This window comes from Pelophylax lessonae (assembly GCF_965119305.1).
Source record: "Pelophylax lessonae genome assembly, chromosome: 3".
Classification (NCBI taxonomy): Eukaryota; Metazoa; Chordata; class Amphibia; order Anura; family Ranidae; genus Pelophylax; species Pelophylax lessonae.
This window is the reverse complement of record NC_138770.1, coordinates 133535953-133560896: the sequence shown is the minus strand read 5'-3', so window position 1 is coordinate 133560896 and position 24944 is coordinate 133535953. Positions and strand designations below refer to the sequence as shown.

Below are 24944 nucleotides of genomic sequence, written 5' to 3'. Positions count from 1 at the left end.
TGATCAGTGCCAGAAGATATGTAAACTGGTTGGCATCTATTGGTAGCCTTCTTTTTCCCCCAGCTAAGTTCTGCTCTACAGGGAGGCTGAGGCTGATATCAAGTAGAAAACACTAGATACTTTTATAAGTCCATTTTGTGTTTTTTTTTTCTCATGGGTACAATTTTAAGCTCCTGCAGTCTACCTCTAGTTTTCTGCCCAAATTCCCATATGGGATTTCAGTTACAAAGCAAGAGGAAGAACGAATGATAAAAGTGCTGAGCAGCGTGCTCGCAGTCCATTAACACTACATGTATGTCTGCAGCAGTGGAAGATGGTACTTGCAGTTTTTTCATTCACAGAGCTCTGGAAATGAGACAGCTGTGTGGGCTGAGCTCCGCACAGCCATGCTGTTTTCAAAAAGTGACACCGGGTGCGGGGAGAAGATCCCCTTGCCCACTGTCACAGAGCAGGGAGTGCTGGCGGCAGGAGGTAGTCACATTGGAGCATGTTACCCCTAAACATGCTCCAAAACCTATCCTTTAAAAATAAATTCAGTTTCTTTTATTTAGTAAATACACAGCTAGATAATTTATTATGTCCTGGGAGGTCAGCTTTAAAGATCTGGATGTCAAAATTGGAATGATTATTAACCAGTCTGTGTTTGGCTGACATGCCACAACTCACTGCAGAGATTCTTTATGGTAACCTCAGGTCCAGTACATTTTTCACTGCACTGTGGTTATTTTCTACCACACTGCACCGTCTGCCACATAAAGGCGGTACTATGTAATTCCAAGCAATAGAAAATGCTTTAAAAAAAAAAAAATGACACTACTATATGAATGTTTTGCTTGGCCGAGGCAGAGAGGTGAGCGGATGACATCTTGATCTGTAAATCAGCCAATCAGAGGAAGCTTTGTATTTATTCATAGAATATGTTTCCTGTGGATGGCAGAGCGGCACTCAGCCCTACCCGATTTTGTTGAAGTTCCCATCCCACTGCCCGAACACAGAGCTGTATATTTTATGTAGCTGAGACTACATGCAGTTAATACAGTGCACACAGCAAGCGCATCTGTTATTGCAATAAATAGTTTGTTTTGGGCAGCTTGGTCTAAATTAACTATTTAAAAGGGACATGAAAGGTGGAGATCTGCTTTAACATTATTACTCATCCAAAACTTATTTGTATTGTTTCCTGCACTCTTGATGCTCAACTCTTCAGCTCCACGTGTTAGTGTTAAGTAGTTTTTATGGAATTAAAGGAACTCCTGACCAACACAATGCCATATAATACTGGCGTTCAAAAGATAACAGAAAGGTGTTTTTTGGATGTTAAACTCCTGGGAATGGACAGACAAGAGGCTTCTTGGCTTGTTCAACAAAGGTAAATAACAGATCCTTTGAGTAGGGCTCAGTAAGAGTGACAGCATGACAATATGAATCTTGCAGGGCTTGGCACATTAGTGCAGATGAGTGGTGAGCTGCATGTTAGAGATAAAGCTCAGCAGCTACACAGGCTTGGCTGCACCAGAGACCGCTTCATTTATCACTATGGATAAGTGAAGCTGAACTTAGCCCTTGTTCACATTGGCTATGAAATTGTGCATTTTTATCTGAAATAAACGATTTTAGAGCTGCATGTCAGTGCGACTTCTGGTGTCACTTGAAAGACATCTGTGTGGATTCATGCACAGATGTCGATGCAAGTTGCAGGAACTACTTTTTCAAATAGGAACTACTTTTTCAAATCAGTGCAACACCGCAAAGTCGGCTTCGCACTGATTTGAACAATGAGACTTCCAGCAATAGGATTTGACCTGTCAAATCGTTTCAGTGTGAACAAGGGGTGAGGCTTGGTGCAGAACGTTGGTAGTCCAAAAATATATAAGCATACTTTGCTATAAACAATGATACCCATCCTGTGCTCAAACTTTGTCTGAATGAAAGACCCTCTCTTTCATAGAGCTGAAGCCTGTAAGGTTGGGAAGGTAAGGATGCCAAGCTTTGTCCGCAGGGTGGTCATCATTTCTCTGAACATGCTCTAACGGGCTCCACTGACCTGAGCTGCACATCCAGGGGTACCTAATCTGTACAGGTCTCTTAGGCACATGAAGGCTGAACAGTTCTGATTTGCTATGGGTTACAGAACACTATATCTGTTTGCACAATGGCATGCCTCTAAAGTCCCCAGTACACAAATATCTCCACTTTATTTGCTTGTCTGTTTCTCCAGCCTTGGCGTATTATCAAGGACTTCCACTGCCTGTGACCGGATACGTAACATATAATAAAAATAACAGTGCCTAAACTGCATTTTTGGACAAACCGACGAATAAAACACAATAGCAGATACAATCAATCAATTCACACCAATTTAAAGTATGGTTTAAGCACTTTGGTAAAAGAAAAAAAAAAAGTTCAATTTTCAGGTCAAATATAATAATAGCATGTAATTGCAAAAATTGTGCTAAGTCAGTCAGATTAATTACCCGGCGGGTGTCTGAAAAGTCCTCAGAGCATTTCGGTGAAACCGCTGAGGGCAGCACCGGCACCAGATAGGTTAGGGACAGGAATACAAGCCTAAGGTTCAGTGACAAGGGGGTAATGACTATGTAAATACACATAAGTATTAACATCAATCTGTATTAAATTATGTAAACATATACATCTTCTGAGGTCAGTAAAAGAATCCTCTTCAAGCGCAGGACTTTACTGAAGCATCGCCCGGATCTGTTTAGAAGTTGATTCATCGTTCAGGTGCTTTGTGGTAAACCTGCAATTTGACAAATAAATAGAAGATGAAAAAGAAATGCAGACGCATACCTAGAGGTAACATTTGTAAAATGTAAAATGCCGTTTTTAAATGATTTATAACTGTCTAGAGAACTATTATCGAATGTGTAAATGCTCGCCGTTATCATTAACAGATATAGAACACAGGATGGAGTATTCATCAAACAGACATAATAGACTATTTCACTGCTAGCAAGATTCACTAATTGGTGACAAAAAAATCTTTCTAACTGCAACAAGCATGAACGTTGTTAAAACGCATCCTCTGCTAAGTGTTATTGGTCACTGAAGACAGTATTAATGTTTTATTTTTTAAAACATTTTTTATTGAAATTGAACATTAAAGAAATGGAAGTAAACCCTCCTATCATTTTCAGCCAAGTAAGCTTGTCATTTTGATCTCGGTTTGATCTTCAACCGCCATGATGCTGCACATGTGATGAGTTATGACTCCAGCCATTTGATGGTTTGACAGTTTGGTTGAGAGAACACCCAATGTGACAGTTGCATTCCAGGCACATGTGGGGGAACGTATGTTTTTGGAAACTGGTAAATTAATGCGTTTAATCCTGCTTTAAAGTAGTATGTCAGGCTAAACCTAACTAGCTTATACTAGAATGACTCGCATCAAGTCGCGCAGCGTGTTGTGAATGGCCGGCCAATCTTCTGGGACCTGTGACGTGACCCAGAAGATTGCAGGGAGGTGAGGGGGAGAGGAGAACTTCCGCTCGAGCCGCCTATGCGACCCGAGCGGAAGTGGGAGCGGGTACCTGCCAAATCTAGGTACCCCCCCCAAAAAATGACATGCCAAATGTGGCATTTCAGGGGGTCGGCACAGCAGTATTTAAAGTGGAAGTTACACTTTTGGGTGGAACTCCGCTTTAACTGGACCAGAGTAGGCTGATAATAAGTATATACATCTTTCGTACACTTTTTAGGATGGGGGAGGGAGCATTTTTTAAGACTAGTTAGGTTTAGTCTTGAATTCTACTTTAAAAGAGGACCTCCTGTTTAATCTACAGAGGTATAACTTACATTTTAATGTAATGCTTGTTATTAAGATATGCAATTAGTACAGCATTCTGCAGCAGTTGCTAGTAACAATGTGGGTGCCATTTTTACTTTGCTAGGTGGTTTGATGCAGCTAAAACAATGAAAGTCTTTACTTGCCCTTAAGTGAGACTGGACTTATGTTGGGCTTCTGCACTGTTAAAGTGAATGTCAGGGCAATATTAAAAACAAAACAAAAAACAAGTAGTACATCTCTGCAGTACATGCACATTTCCCTGTACTTTACAAAGACCCAGCAAGTAAGGAAAAAACCTGTTGGATGGCAGACATGCCCTTAGATACTAATTTACTGTTATGGGCTGACAATACACAGCTTTTATGTGGACTGACTGGTGTCACCCTTGCCTAGTTGACATTTTCTAAATGACTTAAACCATTCCACTCTCCCATTTACACAAGAGATTGGACAGCTCTGATTATTGGCATGCACATATCGAACGGACATAGCAAAACACTCTAAATGGTATATTTAAGAGACCAAAAGGGAGCAGATAAAAAGGCATTCATTGTTAGCATTTGCATACGACAAATGAGCTCTCATTTATTCCCTGCTATATAAGCTCCAAGATTGAAGCTCTCTTGGATTAGAAAAAGGCAGGCCATACAGTATGCAATTTTCTTTTCTTTAACCACGGGTTGAAGGTAAGAATATTGCTCGACTTCTCTATCAACAAAGCCAGTGGTGATGGGGGAATCCCACTCGCTGCTTTATTGCATTCTGACAGCGGCAGGTTTCCCAGCCCTCAAAATACAATCATCACTGCTGGCAGCCATAGCCGCCAGCATTGATCGACTAAAAAACAAAACCTGACAGGCTGGTTGTACTAAAGTTGGGTGCCCATAGACCAATTAAAATTTCCTGCTGAACCGAATTTAAAGCTGTTTATGGTGGGCTTTAGAGACCACCCTTAGCAGAGATGCATTGTTCCATCACATATGCAAATGTATACAACAAAAACCTTGCAAATTGTTGAAAGTCTTCCGACTTTGCTTTTTTGCTGACTAGCACACTGACTTGAGTCAATGCCATTTTTATTACCTTGAGGATGGCTTGAAATGTACAGAGAGCAATGAGTACCTCTGCAGAGCTCTTACAGTACATAGGGGAAAAAGCCAATTGTAATTGCAGTTTTTTCAGAGGCAGGTAATCACAGATAGGCAGGTTCCCATTTGTCCTATTGCTAACAAAATATGCAGCAAGTGATGTCAGAGGTCCAGATATAAATACTCTGGCCGGATCAATGACTGCATCAGGTGGGGGTCAGCAAAGTCAGTCCCCATATATTTCTCTCAATCTAGAAACCTGGGGCCAGAACATTTCTATACCAGTCACACCATTATATAGTGGATAAAGCCATATGCACATTGGGCAGAAAAAAAAGCTGCTTTTTTAAAATCATTTTACACCTCTGATTTTAGCCCTATGTTAACCAATGTGTCCATGCAAATCTTAGCATTTAGATTTAAATTTTGGCGCAGCATTTACAGGCATAAAAAGTAAATCCAAGTCTGCATTTGGGGTAGCACTCACTGGCATAACTTATGCACTAAAACATCTAAATGCATTCTAGTGGCTAGAATAAATGATATATAAAAAGGTTATGCGCATGTGTTTCTAAACATACTGCATCTGTAAATGTGCATAATTAGGGGCCAAAATTAGCATTTTTTTAAGCTTGATTTTTCGATGATCCAGCGTACATGGTCTTTGATATGCCCATGTGCATCATGCCTACTGCATTGACCCGTTTCTAGTGCAGGACTCTCAAGCTGGCCATACAATGAACGAATGTATGGGGACCAGCTGAATATCAATTAGTGCCTGGGTTCCCCCACTCGACAGAAGTTGATTATTTTATCGCCTTCTGTTGAAGGGACAAGATCATTGCATTTTGACAGCAGCTAGGATTTCTCCATTCACCTTGATTCTGTATGGATGGCAGGCTTGTGAGGTAGATCTCAGCTCCCTTGCCATTTTCCTCAGTCCTACAAAACAGTCCACTGGAGGGGGCTGTGAGCATAGACACCTCTGCTGGACCACGCTGTGGCTAAATATGAGGGTTTGCTACTTTATGGGGTTGTGGGGACATGAATCACATTTAGTGGCCAATGGGAATGAACAGAAGTGAGGAAGGCCTTCTTGGGACTGGGAGTCACTCTGAGAGGTAATATCCCACGCAGATTGCTTTTAAAGTCCAAGGTGTGTAAATAAAAGAGGTGTCTAAGTCCAGATACATATTACAGATATAAAATATGAATAGTACCTGAGTGCATTTAAAAGTCCTTCTACGGAATCTGGGGGTTGTTCTTTTAATACCTTTATACATCCTTTCATCTGCCGGAAATATAGACAATGGAATCAACTGAATGTTAAAATCCTCACATTTTAGAAACAAAAAAAAAAGAATACATTCAATAGTCATTACTATGGGTACTTCATAAAATAAAAAAACATGGAGACCTGGTCAAACGTTTCAGTTGTTGGTTGTGGAGAAGTTGGGTTATCTCAGCAACTTTATTCCATAGATCAATCCTACTTTACATAAACAGTTCAGGCTGGTGGTGAGATGCTGTGTGGAATATTTTCTTGACACACTGTAGGGTTCCTTATAGAAGTCTCAACATTTAAATAGTTTGTTGCTTCTGTCCCTTAGGTGACAAAGCGCATTTGGCAATTTGTCCCATCTTTCTAAGTGGTGTTGTTCCCAAGATATGTGGTTGACAGCTCCCATTCTGTTCTGGTTAGTGGTGACTGACAACGCTGGTCTTGGGCACCGGGTGTTTCCCCGAGACAAGCGTGGTTACTAGGTATGCAGGGGGAATGGGACCTCTTAGTTCCCCTGTTCCACCCCCACTGTTTTTTTCAAGCAGTAATAGGCTCAGCTGCATCCACCACATCATCACAGGTGCATTTAGTGAACAGGGGGCGGTGATCAAATTTTTTTTTTTTTTTTTAGGATAGTGTAAAAATAAAAAGGTAAAATAAATAGGAAAAAAAAAAAAAACATACATGTTTTTGAATTAAAAATAAGAAAACAGTAAAGTTAGCCCAATTTTTTTCTATAATGTGAAAGAGAATGTTAGGCCGCGCAAAGTCATACCTAACATGTCATGCTTCAAAATTGCGCACGCTCGTGGAATGGTGACAAACATTGGTACTTAAAAAATCTCCATAGGCGGCACTTTAAAAATTTCTACAGGTTACAAATTTAGAGTTACAGAGGAGGTCTAGGGCTAGAACTATTGCTCTCGCTCTAATGATTGTGGCGATACCTCACATGTGTGGTTTGAACACAGTTTACATATGTAGGCGCAACTTGCGTATGAGTTTGCTTCTGCGCGTAAGCTCGGAGGGACAGGTGCTTTAAATTTTTTTTTCCCCCAAAAAATTGCATTTGTAAGACCGCTGCGAAAATACGGTATGACAAAGTATTGCAATGATCTCCATTTTATTCTCTACGGTCTCAAAAAAAAAAAAAAAAAAAAATACATAATGTTTGGGGGTTCTAAGTAATTTTCTAGCAAAAAATACTGGTTTTAACTTGTAAACAAGTGTCAGAAATAGGCCTGGTCCTTAAGAGGTTAAACAGTTAGGTGTCTGTAATATATATATTATATACACACATATACATATATACACACACACACACACATATTATATTATATTATATTATATTATATTATATTATATTATATTATATTATATATATATATATATATATATATATATATATATATATATATATATATATATATATATATAGTGGCTACACCCAGGCTCAGCACTGTTTAGGTCTGCCGCTGTTAAAAAAAACAAAATTCATTGTAATTTGTTGGATTCGATTATTTCAGACACTCCACATTAAAAAAATCCCGCCCTTTTTATTAGAGTGGAGTCTTTTATATGTTTTCAGGTGCTCTTTAATGATTACCAATAAAGAATGGTCATAGTCTCACAGCATACTAGAGTCACCAACAGTCCCTGATACCAGAAAAACATGATGCATGAACATGATTGCAATAGGTAGGAAATCTTACATCAATCTTTGACGTCTTGCAAAAAGCACCAACTGGATGAACGTGGTCATAAAGGATGATAACACCAACCATTACCCTCATACAGAACATGAGAGTGTCTTCACTGGTGAACCGACTCCTGTACTCCCTGTTAATGAAATGGAGAAAACTGAATAAAAACCTCCAAAAATAAGTCACTATAAAATAGAACAACACTTTCAGTTTCTAAAAGGGATAGTATAAAATAAATAATAAAGTACAATCTAATGACCAGATCTGAAGCGTGGTCGCTAGATCAGATTCACATTTGTCATCATTCGATTACATTTTACAGTAAACAGTAATCCGATTGGCTGTCATGAGAGACTACATCTACATGCTGTGTTTTGTTCTCCAATATTCTATAGGCCCATATATGGAACAAGTGCAGAATGGCTTTACTTAGACGAATCGCATCCAAACTGTCCTGAATACAGCAGGCAGGACAGATGACCCTTGCCAATAACATTAAAATGAGATTCCTGCTTTTTTTTTTTTTTTTTTAATTTTAAACTCTAGTTGAAGCCAACCTAAAAAAAGGGCTAAAGCTTGTAACATTGTTAGGCGAGTTTTAATTGCTCAGTGTCATTGCATAAAGTACTGTGGTTTCTCCCAGCACTGGCTGCACAGAGGTGTCCAAGGGGGGCTGTGTCCATACCGTGGTCCAACATGGCAGCACTACCCTGTGCAACAGTCAGCACCAGTCTCCCACCCAAAAAAATGAAAAGTCAGCTGTTACAAATACTGTAGCTGCTGACTTTTAATACGACTCCGCCCTCTACCCTCCTGGTTGCTATGGAGACGATGTGAGAGGTGTGATAGCGGAGAGGACGGAGGGAGAGGGACCGTTACGTTCTACAAGCTTTCAATCACCTGGAGCCTCAAGTGAAGCAAGCTATACAGACCCTGCCAAAGTCGGTGAGGGAATTTGAAGCGGAGGATCGGTTTAATATTTGGATCACTATGTCTGTATGACCCCCTATAATCAAGGGGTCATATATTTCTGGTAAGAAGTACCTTGTAAGAGCACTGGGTGAAAGTGTGGAGGTGGAGGCTTTGCAATCACTCCTATCAAGTCTATGCTTCTATCAAAAAATTGTTGCTGCTAACCACTGGACTTTTTTTATTGATATTAAGCACTTTAAGACTCTTATATCTATAATTATATTTGCACAAGCACACTTTATTGAGAACACGAATGTGTTGAGCGCAATATATTCACTATTTTCTTTAATAGGACACTTACCTGTCCAGGGGTGTCCGCACCCAAGCCGATTCTTCAATCGGCCTCGGGTGCCGGTGTCGGAATCTCAGGTAGGAAAAATGGCAGTGAAGCCAGTTTCCTACTGCACATGCACTTCGCATATGTGTCCCAGAAGGCTGCGAGTGGGGGGGGAGGAAGAGAGGGCCAAATAACCTCACAAATCGCCTTCTCCCCCCAAAAAAAGTACCAAATGTGACAGTTGAGGGGGGGGGGGGGGGGGAGAGAGGTTGTGTGGGATGCAAACAAGAGGAACTTCCTCTTTTCCCCTCTGCTTTCTACAAGGTCAGGGAATACACCACCTTGGCAGCGGTCATCAGTGCAGGTTGTCCCCTTTATTCCTTTTCTGATAACAACTGTAAAATTTTTGAAATCCCCTCCTTTTCTCTCTGTAGCAATGATTATGGACACTGTAAAAGCTTGTTTACACTTGCAGTTGTCACGTGACAGATCCATGTTTTTACTGCCCCCCAAGCCCTCCTTAAGCTGACAAGGCAGCAGTCAGGGGTACAGTATCTCACAAAAGTGAGTACACCCCTAACATTTTTGTTTTCAGTTCCTAACAGGACTGCAAGTGTGCATACTCTTACCAAGCTTGTGTTTCTTTCCTCCAGTTGCTGTGGTTGTCTTCAAAAATCAAAGAATATCCACGTACAGTATCTCATAAAATTAAATACACCCCCCCACATTTTTGTAAATATTTTATTACATCTTTTCATGTGGCAACACTGAAGAAATTACACTTTGCTACAATGTAAAGTAGTGAATGTTCAGCTTCTATAACAGTGTACATTTTCTGTCCCCTCAAAATAGCTCAACACAGCCATTATTGTCTAAACCGCTGGCATCTAAAGCGAGTACACCCCTGAGTGAAAATGTCTAAATTGGGCCCAATTAGCCATTTTCCCTCTCCGGTGTCATGCGACTCGTTAGTGTTACAAGGTCTCAGGTGTGAATTGGGAGCAGGTGTGTTAAATTTGATGTTATCGCTCTCACTTTCTCATACTGGTCACTGGAAATTCAGCATGGCACTTCATGGCAAAGAATTCTGAGGATCTGAAAAAAAATTGTTGCTCTACATAAAGATGGCCTAGGCTATAGGAAAATTGCCAAGATCCCCAAACTGAGCGTGCAGCATGGTGGCCAAGACCATACAGCGGGTTAACAGGACAGGTTCCACTTAGAACATGCCTCGCCATAGCCGACCAAAGAAGTTGAGTGCACGTGCTCAGTGTCCTATCCAGAGGTTGTCCTTGGGAAATAGACGTATGAGTGCTTCCAGCATTGCTGCAGAGGTTGAAGGGGTGGGGGGTCAGCCTGTCAGTGCTCATACCATACGCCGCATACTGCATCAAATTGGTCTGCATGTTTGTTGTCCCAGGAGAAAGCCTCTTCTAAAGATGATGCACAAGAAAGCCTGCAAACAGTTTGCTGAAGACTTAAGCTGGATACACACTATCCAACTTTTGTGTTTAGATTTCCTTCAGATTTACCTTTTCTATGTAGTGCAAGGGCCTGCCAGATTGCATACAAATTGAAAGTGTTTAGGTTTGACCTCATATTATATGGTTTTGGTAAGTCTAAAGGAAAAAGTCTTCAGAAAATCTTATAGTGTGGATGGCCCTTAAGGAAATGAATTACTGGAACCTTGTCCTGTAGTCTGATGAGACCAAGATAACCTTATTTTGTTCCGATGGTGTCAAGCGTGTGTGGAAGCAACCAGGTGAGGAGTACAAAGACAAGTGTGTCTTGCCTACAGTCAAACATGGTGGTGGGAGTGTCATGGTCTGGGGCTGCATGAGTGCTGCCGGCACTGGAGACCTACAATGAGGGAACCATGAATGCCAACATGTACTGTGACATACTGAAGCAGAGAATGATCCCCTCCCTTCGGAGACTGGGCTGCAGGGGAGTATTCTAACATGATAACGACCTCAAACACATCTCCAAGATGGCCACTGCCTTGCTATAGAAGCTGAGGGAAAGGTGATGGACAGGCCAAGCATGTCTTCAGACCTAAACCCTATTGAGCATCTGTGGGACATCCTCAAACGGAAGGTGGAGGAGCGCAAGGTCTCTAACATTCACCAGCTCAGTGATGCTGTCATGGAGGAGTGGAAGAGGACTCCAGTGGTGACCTGTGAAGCTCTGGTGAACTTCATGCCCAAGAGGGTTAAGGCAGTGCTGGAAAATGGTGGCCACACAAAATATTGACACTTTGGGCCCAATTTGGATATTTTCACATAGGGGTGTACTCACTTTTGTTGCCAGCGGTTTAGACATTAATGGCTGTGTGTTGAGTTATTTTGAGAAGACAGCAAATGTACACTGTTATACAAGCTGTACACTCACTACTTTACATTGTAGCAAAGTGTCATTTCTTCAGGGTTGTCACAGGAAAAGATATAATAAAATATTTACAAAAATACATGCTGCGGCTGTGAGGCTTTGCTTTGTGACAGGAATTATACCCTCTGTCACATTTGCAGGTCACTACCACCCACTGAACAAGACGCATTCAAGAGAATATGGCCACACTGCAACTGCCCTGCAATGCAGGCTGTGACGTGGTAGTGCGGCATTTGGGGGTTAAAACAGGTGGTGAGGAGGCCTTCACACCTCCTGTCAAACATCCATGAAAAGTGATTCTAGCATGGATTGCTTTTCAGAGGAGTGCCAGTCCTTGCTGCTAGTGTAAACCATTACCGGGGAAAATCTCCATAAAAACTTGAGAGGCTCTGACATTTGCCCAGTCTTCTTAAAAGAAACAACATTTTGCCAATTTGACTTCAGTAAACAACCTAAGTAAGCAGTTTAACATCCTTTGCTGTGCTGTAATCTATGCATCTATTCAGCTTGTAGAATCACATTTCCAGATCTTTTATCATTATTTGTATTTAAATAAAACACAGAACATTTCCAGTTCTCCAGTGCTCAACCTTCAAGGATCACTGTAAGCAATCTATTTTTCACTAAACGATTTTATTGATAAAGCATAAATACTCTTTCATGCTGTGTCGCCTAGCAAACCATTTATTATGAACAAAAGCATGCAAATAATGAGGCATAAAATAGAATAGGTACACCACACACAAAGTGCAGCAGGTTAAAAGACTAAGTGACAAAATCCGATGCTGGCAGTGATACAGCTGAGAAGATCAAGGAGAAATGACTTACGGTGTTTCAAGCATTACTTTACACACGCTGGCCATTGTACTCAAACAGTCTGTGGTGTTTTCAATGGGTAATGTTTTATTCTACAAAAGAAAAAAAAGGTAAGCAGAGAAAAATATAAAATACAATAGCCAAAAACAAAAAGAATGTATAATAAATAAAATGTGTGCTGAGATGACTTACTTCGGATACAAAGCTGGTAGTGGCATTGCTAAGTGTTTTCAGCATGGGCGTGGCTTCAGCATAGAATAGTGACATCCTGTTTGCCATTTCATTGTTAACTTCATTTTCGATGTCTAGCTGCAGAGCACACAAGCAGAAAAACCCAAAATATTAAAGGGGCTGCAACAGGCAGGAAAATTGAAGTACAATCTTGCTCTAGAAAGAAACACTGATGAAGGACTAAATATGTGATTAATGTGAATCTGTGCTTTGTCCATGCAGGGCAAAGCAACAGGTTTACTTTAACCACTTGACGACCGCCCACCGCAGATTTACTGCGGCAGGCAGCCGCTCCTGGGCAAACCGATGTAGTACTATGTCGCTCGCTCAGGAGACTCTAGGGAGGAAAAAGTAGCTGTGCGTGTTATACGCCGATATAAAAAAAAAAAAGTCTAGAAAGCAGTGCCGAGAGGTAGAAGGGGGCAGGCGGCGCCGAGAGGTAGAAGGGGGCGGGCGGCGCCGAGGAGAAGGAAGGACGCGCTGTCATCGGAAGTCCCACCTCCTATGCCGAAGTCAATCATAGGCACCAGGACTTCAGATGAGAGCGTATACTTCCTTCTCCTCGGCGCTGCCCGCCCCCCTCTACCTCCTGGAGCCGCCCGCCCCCTTCTACCTCTCGGTGCTGCTTTCTGGACATTTTTAAAAGTGATGTGATTGTGTATAGTGGCGCTGGCGAGGCTGCATGTATGGGCGCTGGCGAAGGCTGCATGTATGGGCGCTGGCGAAGGCTGCATGTATGGGCGCTGGCGAAGGCTGCATGTATGGGCGCTGGCGAAGGCTGCATGTATGGGCGCTGGCGAAGGCTGCATGTATGGGCGCTGGCGAAGGCTGCATGTATGGGCACTGGCGAAGGCTGCATGTATGGGCACTGGCGAAGGCTGCATGTATGGGCACTGGCGAAGGCTGCATGTATGGGCACTGGCGAAGGCTGCATGTATGGGCACTGGCGAAGGCTGCATGTATGGGCACTGGCGATGGCGAGGCTGCATGTATGAGCACTGGCGATGGCGAGGCTGCATGTATGAGCACTGGCGATGGCGAGGCTGCATGTATGAGCACTGGCAAGGCTGCATGTATGGGCACTGCACTGGCGAGGCTGCATTTAAGGACACTGCGCTGATGAGGCTGCATTTGTGGGCACTGGTAAGACTACATTTAATTTAAAAAAAATGTTCCGAGTTTAAAGCTGTTTATTTTAAATTTCAGCTTTTTTCCTGAAATTTCTGCCCTAAAATTTAGGCGCGTGTTATACGCCGGCACGTGTTATACGCCGATAAATACGGTACTTGCCGACCGCCGCACGACTATATACGGCGGCCAGCCCCTCCTGGGCAAAGTGACGTAGGGGTACGTCACTCGCCCACGACCCTCTAGGGGGTCGAGCGTGCGCCGCCGGAAGCGCGCTCCCACCCCCGCTCGTTCCCTGACATTCCCGCACGAGTGAACGACTGCTCCGATGTCCGCCGGCCACTCGCGATCTCCCGCAGGAGAGGGAGAAAGGCAGACGGCTGATGTAAACACAGCCGTCTGTCATTCTCTCTTCGATCATCACAGAGGCTATGCGATCCTGCTATGTAGGATCGTAGGTCTCTGTTATGATCCAACAAACCACGCCCCTTGACAGTTACAATCACGCCCCTAGGGACACACTTAACCCCTTGATCACTAAGTTAACCCTTCCCTGCCAGTGTCATTTTTACGGTAACTGTGCATATTGATAGCACTGATTACTGTAGTAATGTCACTGGTACCCCCAAAAGTGTCAAAAATGTCAGTCAAGGGTCCGATCTGTCCGCCGCAATGTCGCAGTCCTGCAAAAAAAAAAATTACATAAATCTTTCCCGTAGTTAGTAAACGCAATAACTTTTGCCCAAACCAATCAAAATACGCTTATTGCAATTTTTTTTTTTACCAAAAATATGTAGCAGAAAACAAATTGGCCTAAAAATGTTAAAAAATTTTGATTTTTACATTTTTTTTTTGAGAATTTCACATAAAAAAAATGTGAAAAATATTGTTATTTTTTCAAAATTGTGGCTCTTTTTTTGTTTATAGCGCAAAAAGTAAAAATCGCACAGGTGATCAAATACCACCAAAAGAAAGCTCTGTTTGTGGGAAAAAAAGGACGTCAATTTCATTTGGGTACAGCGTCATACGACTGCGCAATTGTCCATTAAAATCACACAGTGCAAAATCGCAAAATAGGGCCTGGTCTTTGAGCAGCCAAATCCTCCGGGGCTTAAGTGGTTAACTGACAACTGCGTGGTCATGTGACACTGTACCCAAATTTAATTTTTGTCCTTTTTTCCCCACAAATAGAGCTCACGTTTGGTGGTATTTGATCACCACTGCGGGTTTTATTTTTTGCGCTACGAACAAAAAAATAACAATTTCGGGAAAAAAAAAATGTTTTTTTACTTTCTGCAATAAAACGCATACAATAAAAAAATTGAAAAAAAAAAAATTTAATTTCTTCATCAATTTAGGCCAATATGAATTCTGCTACATATTTTTGGTAAAAACAATCCCAATAAGCGTATATTGATTGGTTTGTGCAAAAGTTGTAATGTCTACAAACCATGGAATATTTTTATTTATTTTTTTACTAGTAATGGCGACGATCAGCGACTTATAGAGGGACTGGGATATTGCGGCAGACAGTCGGGCACCTGATATTTTTGAGGGACCATAGACACTAATACAGTGATCAGTGCTAAAATTACGCACTGTTACTGTACTAATGGCACTGATTGGGAAGGGGTTAACATTAGGGGCCAGCAAAGGGTTAACTGGGTGCCTAGCCTGCGCTTTTGTACAGTGTGGCAGGTGCTTTTACTAGGGGAAGGCATGGATCTATATCTATCACCAATCCCGTACTACTGCCTTAAATGGAATTTTAGTTGTTTTGCATATAGTTTTAATATAGCTTAGACTAAAAAAAAAAAAACCCAGGCCTGGTATCGAGGATTAGGAAAATATTTCAAAGCAGGTACTTACATGCATGTTATTTATCCTATTTCGACTTATCGTCCGCCTGTAATAACTGAAGTCATTCTGGATTGCAGGATTCCGCATCTAAAGCAAATTACACACAATTACAAGCCTCTCTTTTTCCCCCCAAAAGATATAAAAGAAGGGAGGCTTTACTTACCTTCAGTTCATCAAAGCGGAGAGTAAAGTGCAGAATTTCAGCAAACTCTTTAGCCAAAGCTTGCTCTCGCTCCAGGTGTTGTGTTGGGGTATAGTGGGGGCAGGTCAGAGACTCTAATAAACTCTTCAGTGCCTTTTCTGTACACAGAAAAATATGTGTCACCATTGTGCTAGAAAAAAAACTATTTTTGTGTCTGTAAAAAGGTTGTGTTTTATTTCTTAATATTAACAGGATATCCATAAATTAGGATATGGTAAGCAAGGCACATTTTGGGAGCGACTCCCAATCAACCATTATATAATGTGGCTAGAATTCCTGTCTCATAGCGTTCTGGGTTTAACTCTTTCTACCTGGTGCTTAAAGTGGTTGTAAACCCTTAGGCCCCTTTCGCACAAGCAGACCGTTCAGATCCGCCTGTCTGTTTTTTTGGCGGATCTGAACGGATGCCCCATGCATTTCTATGGGGAATCGGATGTCAGCGGAAACATGTCCGCTGACATCCGATCCGTCAAATCTGGACGGATGGAAACCCTATTTTCCATCTGTCCATTGGATCGGATGAGAACGGACAGACGGTCCGTTCGCATCCAATTCCCCCATAGAGAAAAGCGGGACCTGACAGCTCTGTCTCCGCACATAGTGCGGAGACACAGCTGCCATCCGCCTGCTCAGCGGGGGATCGGCGGATCGATCCACCGCTGAGAAAAACGCAGTCCGTCCGAAGGACCCGAATGTGTGAAAGGGGCCTTACATATACCCACTGAATTGACAAGCTTCAGGCGATATACAGATTAAACCCTCCTACATAAATTGTACCTGTAAAGGCCCGTACACACGTACCGATCGTCGGCATACAAACGTCGGTGGACGAAGGATCTGCCGATTGTACGCGTGTTAGTATGGTGCCTCCGACAGATGTCTGCGCACAATCCGCGGACAAAAGTCTTTCTTGCAAACATGAAAATATTTGTATGCCGACACCAGAACGGACGATTGTTCGCCTGTCAGTACACAATTCGGCCGACAGACCGCAGATTTGCAAGACTGGGCATGCTCAGAAAATAGAAAACACAGGGAAAGTTAACCATTACATGACATCACTTCTGCAGTCGGCGGACAAAATTCTTGTGCTGTCCTTGTGCTGTCTTTGCACTTTTCAGCAGACACCGACATCCCGGGGAGAAAAGAGGAACATTTGTAAGCCGACCATCGGTACGTGTGTACGGGGCTTTAATCTGCAGCCTTCTCTCCTCTAAAGCCTTCTAAAACCCAAAGATCAAAGGCTGTTTCTCAGCTTCAGCAGGCAGGGATCTGATGTCACAAACTGCACAGCATAGAGCAGAAAGCAGAGTGTAAGCTGCACAGCTGAAGCAGTCAATTACCTTATGGGGGTAACTTTAGATTGACACAATATAAAGGTTGGATAATCTGGCTTTTATTAGTGTATACATGCCATTTTCTCTTTCATTCCGACACAGCTCCTGATCTTCTTAACCATTGGGACGTCCCAAAGCAGAGTTAAACATGAGGGGTGGGAACAGCAAAAAAGAAACTCCCAAGCCCAACTATAGTCAACCAGGTAAAAAGGAGCTCAAACAAAACAACTTGAGCTCACCTGAAAAAAACACAATACACCCAGGTCCTCTAAACCGCAGCCTGCAAAAAACCCTGCGGCCAAAAGGAAGCTATCGCAGATGCCAACACATCCACTTTATTGAACTTTGTAAAAGTGTGCACCAACGACCAGGTGGCTGTCCCCGCATCACTGATACCTGATGATGGAAGGCCCAGGAGGCACTGAGCGCCCAAGTAGAATGAGCCTTGACAAGGAAAGGAGGAACCTGAACCTTGATGGAATAGACCTGTATCACCATCTGTCTGTTCCATCTGGAAATGGTTGCAGAGGAAGCAGACAACCCTTTCCATGAGCATAAATAGTGAGTCTGACTTCCTAAAAGACTCCGTAGCTACCAGGTACACCCTAATTGCCCAGACCACAGCCAAAGTTTGCAAAGCAATTTCCTTCCGATGTTTTGGCCTGGGACACAGGGAAGGCAAAACAATGTCTTCATTCAAAGTGAAAATCAGAGACAACCTGAGGAAGGAGCAACAGACAGAGGCAAAGAACCACCTTATCTCTGTGAACCACCAAGTAAGGTGAATGACAGGATAATGCCGCCAATTCCAACACCCTGCGTGCAGAGGTGATAGCCACCAAAAAGGCCACCTTCTGGGACAGCGTAAGCAGGGGAATCTCCCAAAGATATTTAAAAGGAGGCTTCTGGAAGACTGAGAGCACCAAATTGAGGTCCCCAAGGTGGCAACATAGACCACAATGGAGGGGTCAAGTGCCTAGCTCCCTGAAGAAAAGTAGATACCAGGGATTACGTGACCAAGGGCCATTGAAAGAAGACCGCTAAGGCCCACACCTGACCCTTGATAGTACTAAGGCCAGTTTCTGCTCAACCCCTGGTTGAAGGAAGGTCAAGATCCGAGCCATCGAAAAAGAGGGAGGATTAACCCCAAGAGACACACCCCGCAATGTACATACATCTTCCATGTACAATGGTAGATCTTCCTAGAAGTAGATTTCTTAGTGTTAACAGCATTGGAATCACCGACTCAGACAAAACCTCTATCCATCAGCACCTGGCGTTCAACAGCCAAGCCGTCAAATTCAGCGACTGGAGGAGAGGATGGAAGATTGGTCCTTGGGCCAGTAGATCCTCCTTAAGAGGAAGCTTTCAAGGAACGTCAGCGACCAGCCACACCAGATCGGCGTACCAAGCCCAGCGAGGCCAGTCCAGGACCACTAACATGAATCCCTTCTGCCTCGATCCTGCCTAGAAGTCTTGGCAGAAGCTTGAGAGGAGGGAAGGTGTAAATCAGATGATACTGACCCCAGGGTGGTCACCAGTGCATCTGTGGCATCCGCCAGAGGATCCTGTGACCAAGCCACAAACCTCTGCACCTTTCTGTTGAGCCGAGACGCCAACAGATACACCTCGGGGATGCCCCACCAGAGACACAACTGATAAAACACCTCTGGATGAAGGGACCACTCCCCTTGATCCAACGCCTGCCAACTGAGGTAATCCGCCTGAAAGTTTTCCACCCCTGGAATGTGTACGATGCAGAGGGCTGGAATGAACTGTTCTGGCCACCTTAGAATGCCGGCTACCTCCAGAGCCACCAGGACACTTCTTGTGCCCCCCTGGTGATTGACATAAGCCACGGCCGTGGCATTGTCCGATTGAATGCGCACTGGGCATCCCTGAAGACGATACGACCAATGTTCCAGGCACAGTCTGATAACTCGGAGTTCCAAGACATTGGTCGGTAGCCTGGACTCTTCCAGTATCCAGATCCCCTGAGCAGATTTTTTGCCGAGGACGCCTCCCCAGCCAGACAGGCTGGCATCCATGATGACCACTGTCAAATACAAGGGAAGGAAGGATTTGCCCAGCCGAAGTGCTGGTGAATGAAGCCACCATAACAGGGGCTCTTTCGTTTCCCGGCTCAGCCAGATCTGCAAATTCTTGTCCCATTTGGCCAGAATCTCCCTTGCAGGGACCTTGTATGGAACTGTGCAAACGGAACTGCCTCGAAGGTGGACACCATCAGGCCCAGCACCAGCATGCAAGTCCAGAGGAATTGCAGCTTGCAGTTTCTGGAGTCTGTCCAGAGGAAGGAGCACTCTGGCTAAGGCTGAGTCCAGGGTCAGACCCAGATAGTCCAGCTTTGTGGACGGAACCAGAGCAGACTTCTGAAAATTCAGAATCCAGCCAATCTCCCTCAAAGTTCTTATGGTGATTTCCAGGTTTTCCACCAGAGCAGTAGGAGACTCTGCTCGCAGAAGGAGGTCAGCTAAGTAGCCCAGTACCGCGATCCCTCATTGGCGTAACAATGCTAGCACCGGGGCCAACACTTTTGTAAAGACCAGAGGAGCGGAAGCGAGACCAAAGGATAACGCCACAAACTGATAATGCTCCTCCCACACAGCAAAGCAGAGGAAGAGCTAGTGACCGACACATACTGGAATGTGAAGGTAAGCGTCCTTATTGTCAATGGAGTTGGATCAGACCACCCACACAGCCCCAGCATAAGTGGGGGGAGGGTAGGATGGGGGGACAGATGAAGGGGGACTGCCTGACGGAAGGGAGGGGAACCCGGGGGGGGGCGACCATCCCATGGAGGGGGCCCACATTCACGCCAAAACCCTCCAGGTGGAGAGGGGGGGGGGGGGACAGCTACTCCCTATACCAGGAACCAGGCGGGCACCGCTCCAGATGGATCCCCTCGCCATCAAAATGAGGGGCTGTCGGCCAGTAGGAATGCTGTGACTCGGGCCGAGACCCGGTCGTATGCGACCTCGCGAGGCGTGTAACTTGCAGACCAGCCCCCTTCCCGTGGGGCTGTCTCAGCCAACCTAACGCGGAGCTGAGGTCTGCACACGCTTGCTGGCCGGACCGGGATGACCACCGGATGTAGAACATCCAGCCCATCGCCCAGTCCGGCAGTTGATTGTAGATCTCACAGGAAAAAAAACAGGAGAGAAAAAACTAACAAGTACCTAAAGCAGAGAAAGTGAGTATACCCCCTGGGACTGCCCATAGGCGTAGCCAGACTTTTTTTCTGCCTAGTGGCCTATTCCTGTAGGGGCAGTATAACCCAATAGTTATAGATCAGGAGCTCTGTCCGTCAATGAACAAAAGAGAAATGTCTGTTTTGTGTCAAAAAATATCTAGAAACTGTAGCACTGGAGCACTCCTACCATGTGACAATGCGATAAATTCTCAAACACCTCTATAGGATTTTTAAAACTACAGACAATAAAGAAGCCTAAAGGACTAGACCATCCAAAACAGAGTTCAGTAATTGGTAGATGCTGGAAAGTTAAACCAGGTGAACAAATGATCTAAGGGCTTGTGAAAATACAACAGGAAGTTCTGGAATACAAAGGTGGATAGGAACACCCAAAGACTGCAACGCGGACAGTAACAGTAAAGAAGAATTACAGCTGGGAGATCTCGCTATTGGAATCTCAAAGACATAAGAATCCAGGAACTGACACAGTCCACACCTATAAATATATTGCGTTTGGTGGGCTAAACCTTAAAGAATTTGCATAATTTTGCTGGTTTAGATTCCAGCGTGACAGAAAAGTTGTTTACAAGATAAAAAAAACTCACCAAGTCTTAGAGAAAACTCATAAAATCGCTTCAGCCTGACAACCAGGGGGCATACTGAATTCCAAGCCTTCTCTTGAAGCTGGATGTCGTTTGGATTTTGAATAGCCTAAAAATAAAATAAAAAGTAATATCTCGCAAAAAAAGTTAAGTTACAAAACAAAAAAGAAAATGCCGAAAAGTACAGATGAGTAATCAAAACTAACCCTGCACAAAAACGGTCCACCTTTTTCTTAGTCCTCTACTTCCCAATTAAAATAAAACACTAATTTATACCCTAGAAAAACATTACACCTTCTTTAAATTCTGCAAGAATGCACTCCTGCACAGTGCAAGGAAGGCGGAGCGTCATCACTCTCACCTAGGAAAGATGCTGGAAGCCAGGGTGTAAGGGGGGAATATGAATATGAAAAAAAAAAGTAAATCAAGCCATTTCTTTCATTTTGTATACAGTTAGAGAAGTGCTTAACCTTGTCAGTTTATGTAATCTGTGATTGTCCCGTTGGGGACATTTTACTTTGTTCTGTAGACCAGAGTGAAAATTCTTCAACATGAGGGTAAATCCTCTCAGACAGCCCGCATAGATATCTCTCTATTAATATTCATGTGTAAAAACTCCAAAATGTGGGCTTTTCATTCTCTTTCAATCCCAAAGACAATGGTCAGCAGGAAAACAGAAGGGAAATCTACCTAGCAGAAGCACCAAAAGTGATAAAAACCTAACAGGGGTTCCAACACATCACCACTATCTGGACCAAAAATCATTAGACGGAAGATACTCTCTAAAGGGTCTTCCACCCAAATGTAATATTTACGTTGAGTACGAGTAGAGTTGGATGGATTCTTACATCAATTCACATATATCTATATATGCATTTCATACTGAACTTTATTTAAAAAAAAAATGAGTAAATAAGTATATGTATATCAAAGGCACTGTAAACTGAAAAAGAAAATCCATCTTTGATAGTGTTACATTACAAAATGTAATTTTAGTACACACAGACTTTAAATTAATCAAGTGCCTAAAAAAGTTTCATGGCTTCTTTTGTCTCCTGGGATGTCCAGTTATCAGGGTCTCTCCACTGCTATAGCTTCTAGCCTGGTTCCAGCCCATCCATCTTTGACTTTCCTCCTACTGCATTCTTCAAAGCAATTCTACAATAAACTAGAAATCTATCAGGGAGCGTTGGATAATCTCATCCTGTGAAGTGACCCATCACAACCAAACTTCATCTCACTGTAGTGGGACCAAAGAAAGATAAATAGTGATTGCCTGCTATGGGCTACTGCACCTTTCTTTCTGAAAGCATTCATATTACATGCGCATCTGTCATTTAGCTAAAGTTACACTATACTGCACATTTTTGGTGGGAGGACATACATCTCGTATTTCTTGTCCCGCTCCTTTGTATGCTTGCAGATCGGAAAGTATACTCTCGGAGTCCTGCAGGACAGCGTTGACCTGGTTCCACACTTCCCGCTCACAATCCGTTGGCTGTGCATCTAAAATCAAATAGATGAGAATTTCACAACAGCAGTAAGTTATGGAAAACTATAATAAAGAACTATCACGAAAAAGCCAAAAAGGATTTTCAGTGTTCACTAGCAATTCATTAAAATAATTACAAGATACGGTAAACTGTAGCTTTACCATAACAGCATGTTTCCTATGACACGCTATTACAAACAACGGTATTCAATAAGTGCAATATGTTCAATATTAAACAAAATCAAATGAATTCATGTCCATAATCTCCTATGTTTCTTCCAGTCACCTCGTGTATAAAGTGCTTAGAATTTTTCTTAGTGCAAAGATAAGGTGCTCATAAATAGTGCTCCGCCACCTGAAAGATGATCTCAGGCCACTAGGACCCAAACCGCTTAAATTAACTTTCTTGTTCCCCAAGGGCCAGATATTTTTTCAACATGGATCAGCAAAAGACCATCAAGCCAGTCGCGGGCTGGGCATCAGGAGGTTTGAATCTCACATCCACACCAGGATGTTTACTCGCCACAGATTTCCCAAAACATAAAATGTGAAGCCAAATCGTGCAATACCATTTTATTTACCATAACAGCATAGAGTAAAAGTGTGTGAATACTTATTGGCAGGTATTTAGGGTGGGGTATGTTTGCAGTTTCAGAACAATACATTTCTGCAGATGTGATCGCAGTTAAGTGGCACTCAAATTTAGTTACTGCATGCAGAACAGTTTTTCACCTTGACCTATTTGTCATGTTAATTCTAAAATCGAATGGTAAAAGCAGATGTTTGAAGTACTTTTGAACTACATTTGTGAAGTCAGTGAAGTACGGTGAATTTTTGTATGGATGTGCATGGCCAACATTGGTATTGACAGCCATCTGGGACCTATATTTTGTCATATCACCCTTTGAACAATGCAGGTCAAGTGGAGCTAGCCTGAAGCTCTGTAAAGATTTTATGAAATCTGTCTATGTAATAAGAGCACTGAAAAAAGCATTTCTACTGCAGGAGGGTGCGGCAGACAACTTTTACAGGGGAGGATAGGATTTACTTTTAAATTTAGCTGCCTACATGTATATATACTAATTGTTCTGACATATGGGTTTGGCTAAAATAACTTCTGCTTATACATTTTTTTTTTTTTTTCATAATATGCTTACTTTAAAATGCCTAGAGACCAGGGAACAATAATCTACAACACCCTCTTTGCTAGCTGTCAGATCAACTAATGATCAAGAACCAATCAGGACTGTTTCTGACCAGGTGATCATTATGTCCGCTATGACATAGTGATCACATGCAGACTAGAGTTTCATTGACAAAAAATATATATATATATATATATATTCCTTCGATCTGCAGATGCCATGGCAGCCTGTAATTTACTGTTTTACACTGCGATTGTCAGATACAATTATAAAAAAGGATTTAATAAAAAGAAGGGTAATGGATAAAAGTGGTTATACGTTTATCAAAATGTTCATTTTAAACTTTAGGTAGTGCAGCTGTTCACATCAGATCATATGTTAATTGGAGGGTGAGAGCGAGCAATTCTGTGTGTGCGTCTGTACAATGGGGAAAATTATTTGATCCCCTGCAGATTTTGTAAGACAGAATATCAACCAAAAATCCAGGAAAAAATACACAAATTTTATAAATTGAGTTGCAGTTCAGTGAGTAAAATAGGTATTTGATCCCCAAGCAAAGCATGACTTAGTACTTGGTAGAGAAACCCTTGTTGGCAAGCACACAGGTAAGACGTTTCTTGTAGTTGGTGACAAGGTTTGCACACATCTCAGGAAGGGTTTTGGTCCACTCTTCTTTAACAGATCTTCTCTAAATCCTTAAGGTTTCTTTTCTTTCTTTCCTTAAGGTTTATTTTCTCTTTCCCTTGGCAACTCGAAGTTTAAGCTCCCTCCTTCTATAGGATTAAGGTCTGGAGACTGGCAAGGCAACTCCATGGCTTTAATGTGCTTCTTCTTCAGCCACTCCTTTTTTGCCTTGGTGGTATTTTTTGGGTCATGGTCATGCTGGAAGACCCATCCATGACCCATCTTCAGTGTTCTGGCTAAAGAAAAAGGGTTCTCATCCAAGAATTTAAAATACATGGCCCCATCTATTGGCTCCTTTAATGCAGCAAAGTCTGTCTGTACCTTTAGCAGAGAAACAGCACAAAAAACATAAATTTTCCACCTCTGTGCTTGACTGTAGGGATGGTGTTCTTAGGGTCCGTCAGCATTTTTCTTCCTCCAAATACGGCAAGTCCCCCTTAGGAAGGCACATGTACAGTCATGCTAATGAACATCTAAATGATTTAGAAAAACAATGGAAGAAAGTGCTGTGGCCAGATGAGACCAAAATTGAGGTCTCTGGCATTAACTCAACTCACCATGTTTGGAGGAAGAAAAACGCTGACTATGACCTTAGGAATGCCAGCCCTACAGTCAAGCAGGGAGGTGAAAACATGATGCTTTGGGGCTGTTTCTCTGCTAAAGGTACAGGTTGACTTTGCCGCATTGAAGGGCCAATAGAGGGGGCCATGTATTGTATAAT

General features: G+C 42.8%; 1 protein-coding gene across 3 annotated transcripts in view; it reads right to left on the bottom strand.

The window, feature by feature from the left end:
• Window positions 1-1809: 1809 nt before the first annotated feature.
• The window catches only part of CYRIA (CYFIP related Rac1 interactor A), a 155047-nt gene continuing 131912 nt past the window's right edge, over window positions 1810-24944 (bottom strand). For all 3 annotated transcript variants that reach the window (XM_082252233.1, XM_082252235.1, XM_082252234.1), the window contains 9 exons: window positions 22287-22408; window positions 20906-21011; window positions 15714-15850; window positions 15560-15637; window positions 12524-12640; window positions 12344-12423; window positions 7888-8014; window positions 6114-6184; window positions 1810-2758 (listed from right to left, as the gene is read on the bottom strand). In XM_082252233.1, the coding sequence (XP_082108359.1) occupies window positions 2695-2758; window positions 6114-6184; window positions 7888-8014; window positions 12344-12423; window positions 12524-12640; window positions 15560-15637; window positions 15714-15850; window positions 20906-21011; window positions 22287-22408 (902 nt within the window). In that variant the 3' untranslated portion in view covers window positions 1810-2694. The remainder of the gene's footprint in view (window positions 2759-6113; window positions 6185-7887; window positions 8015-12343; window positions 12424-12523; window positions 12641-15559; window positions 15638-15713; window positions 15851-20905; window positions 21012-22286; window positions 22409-24944) is intronic.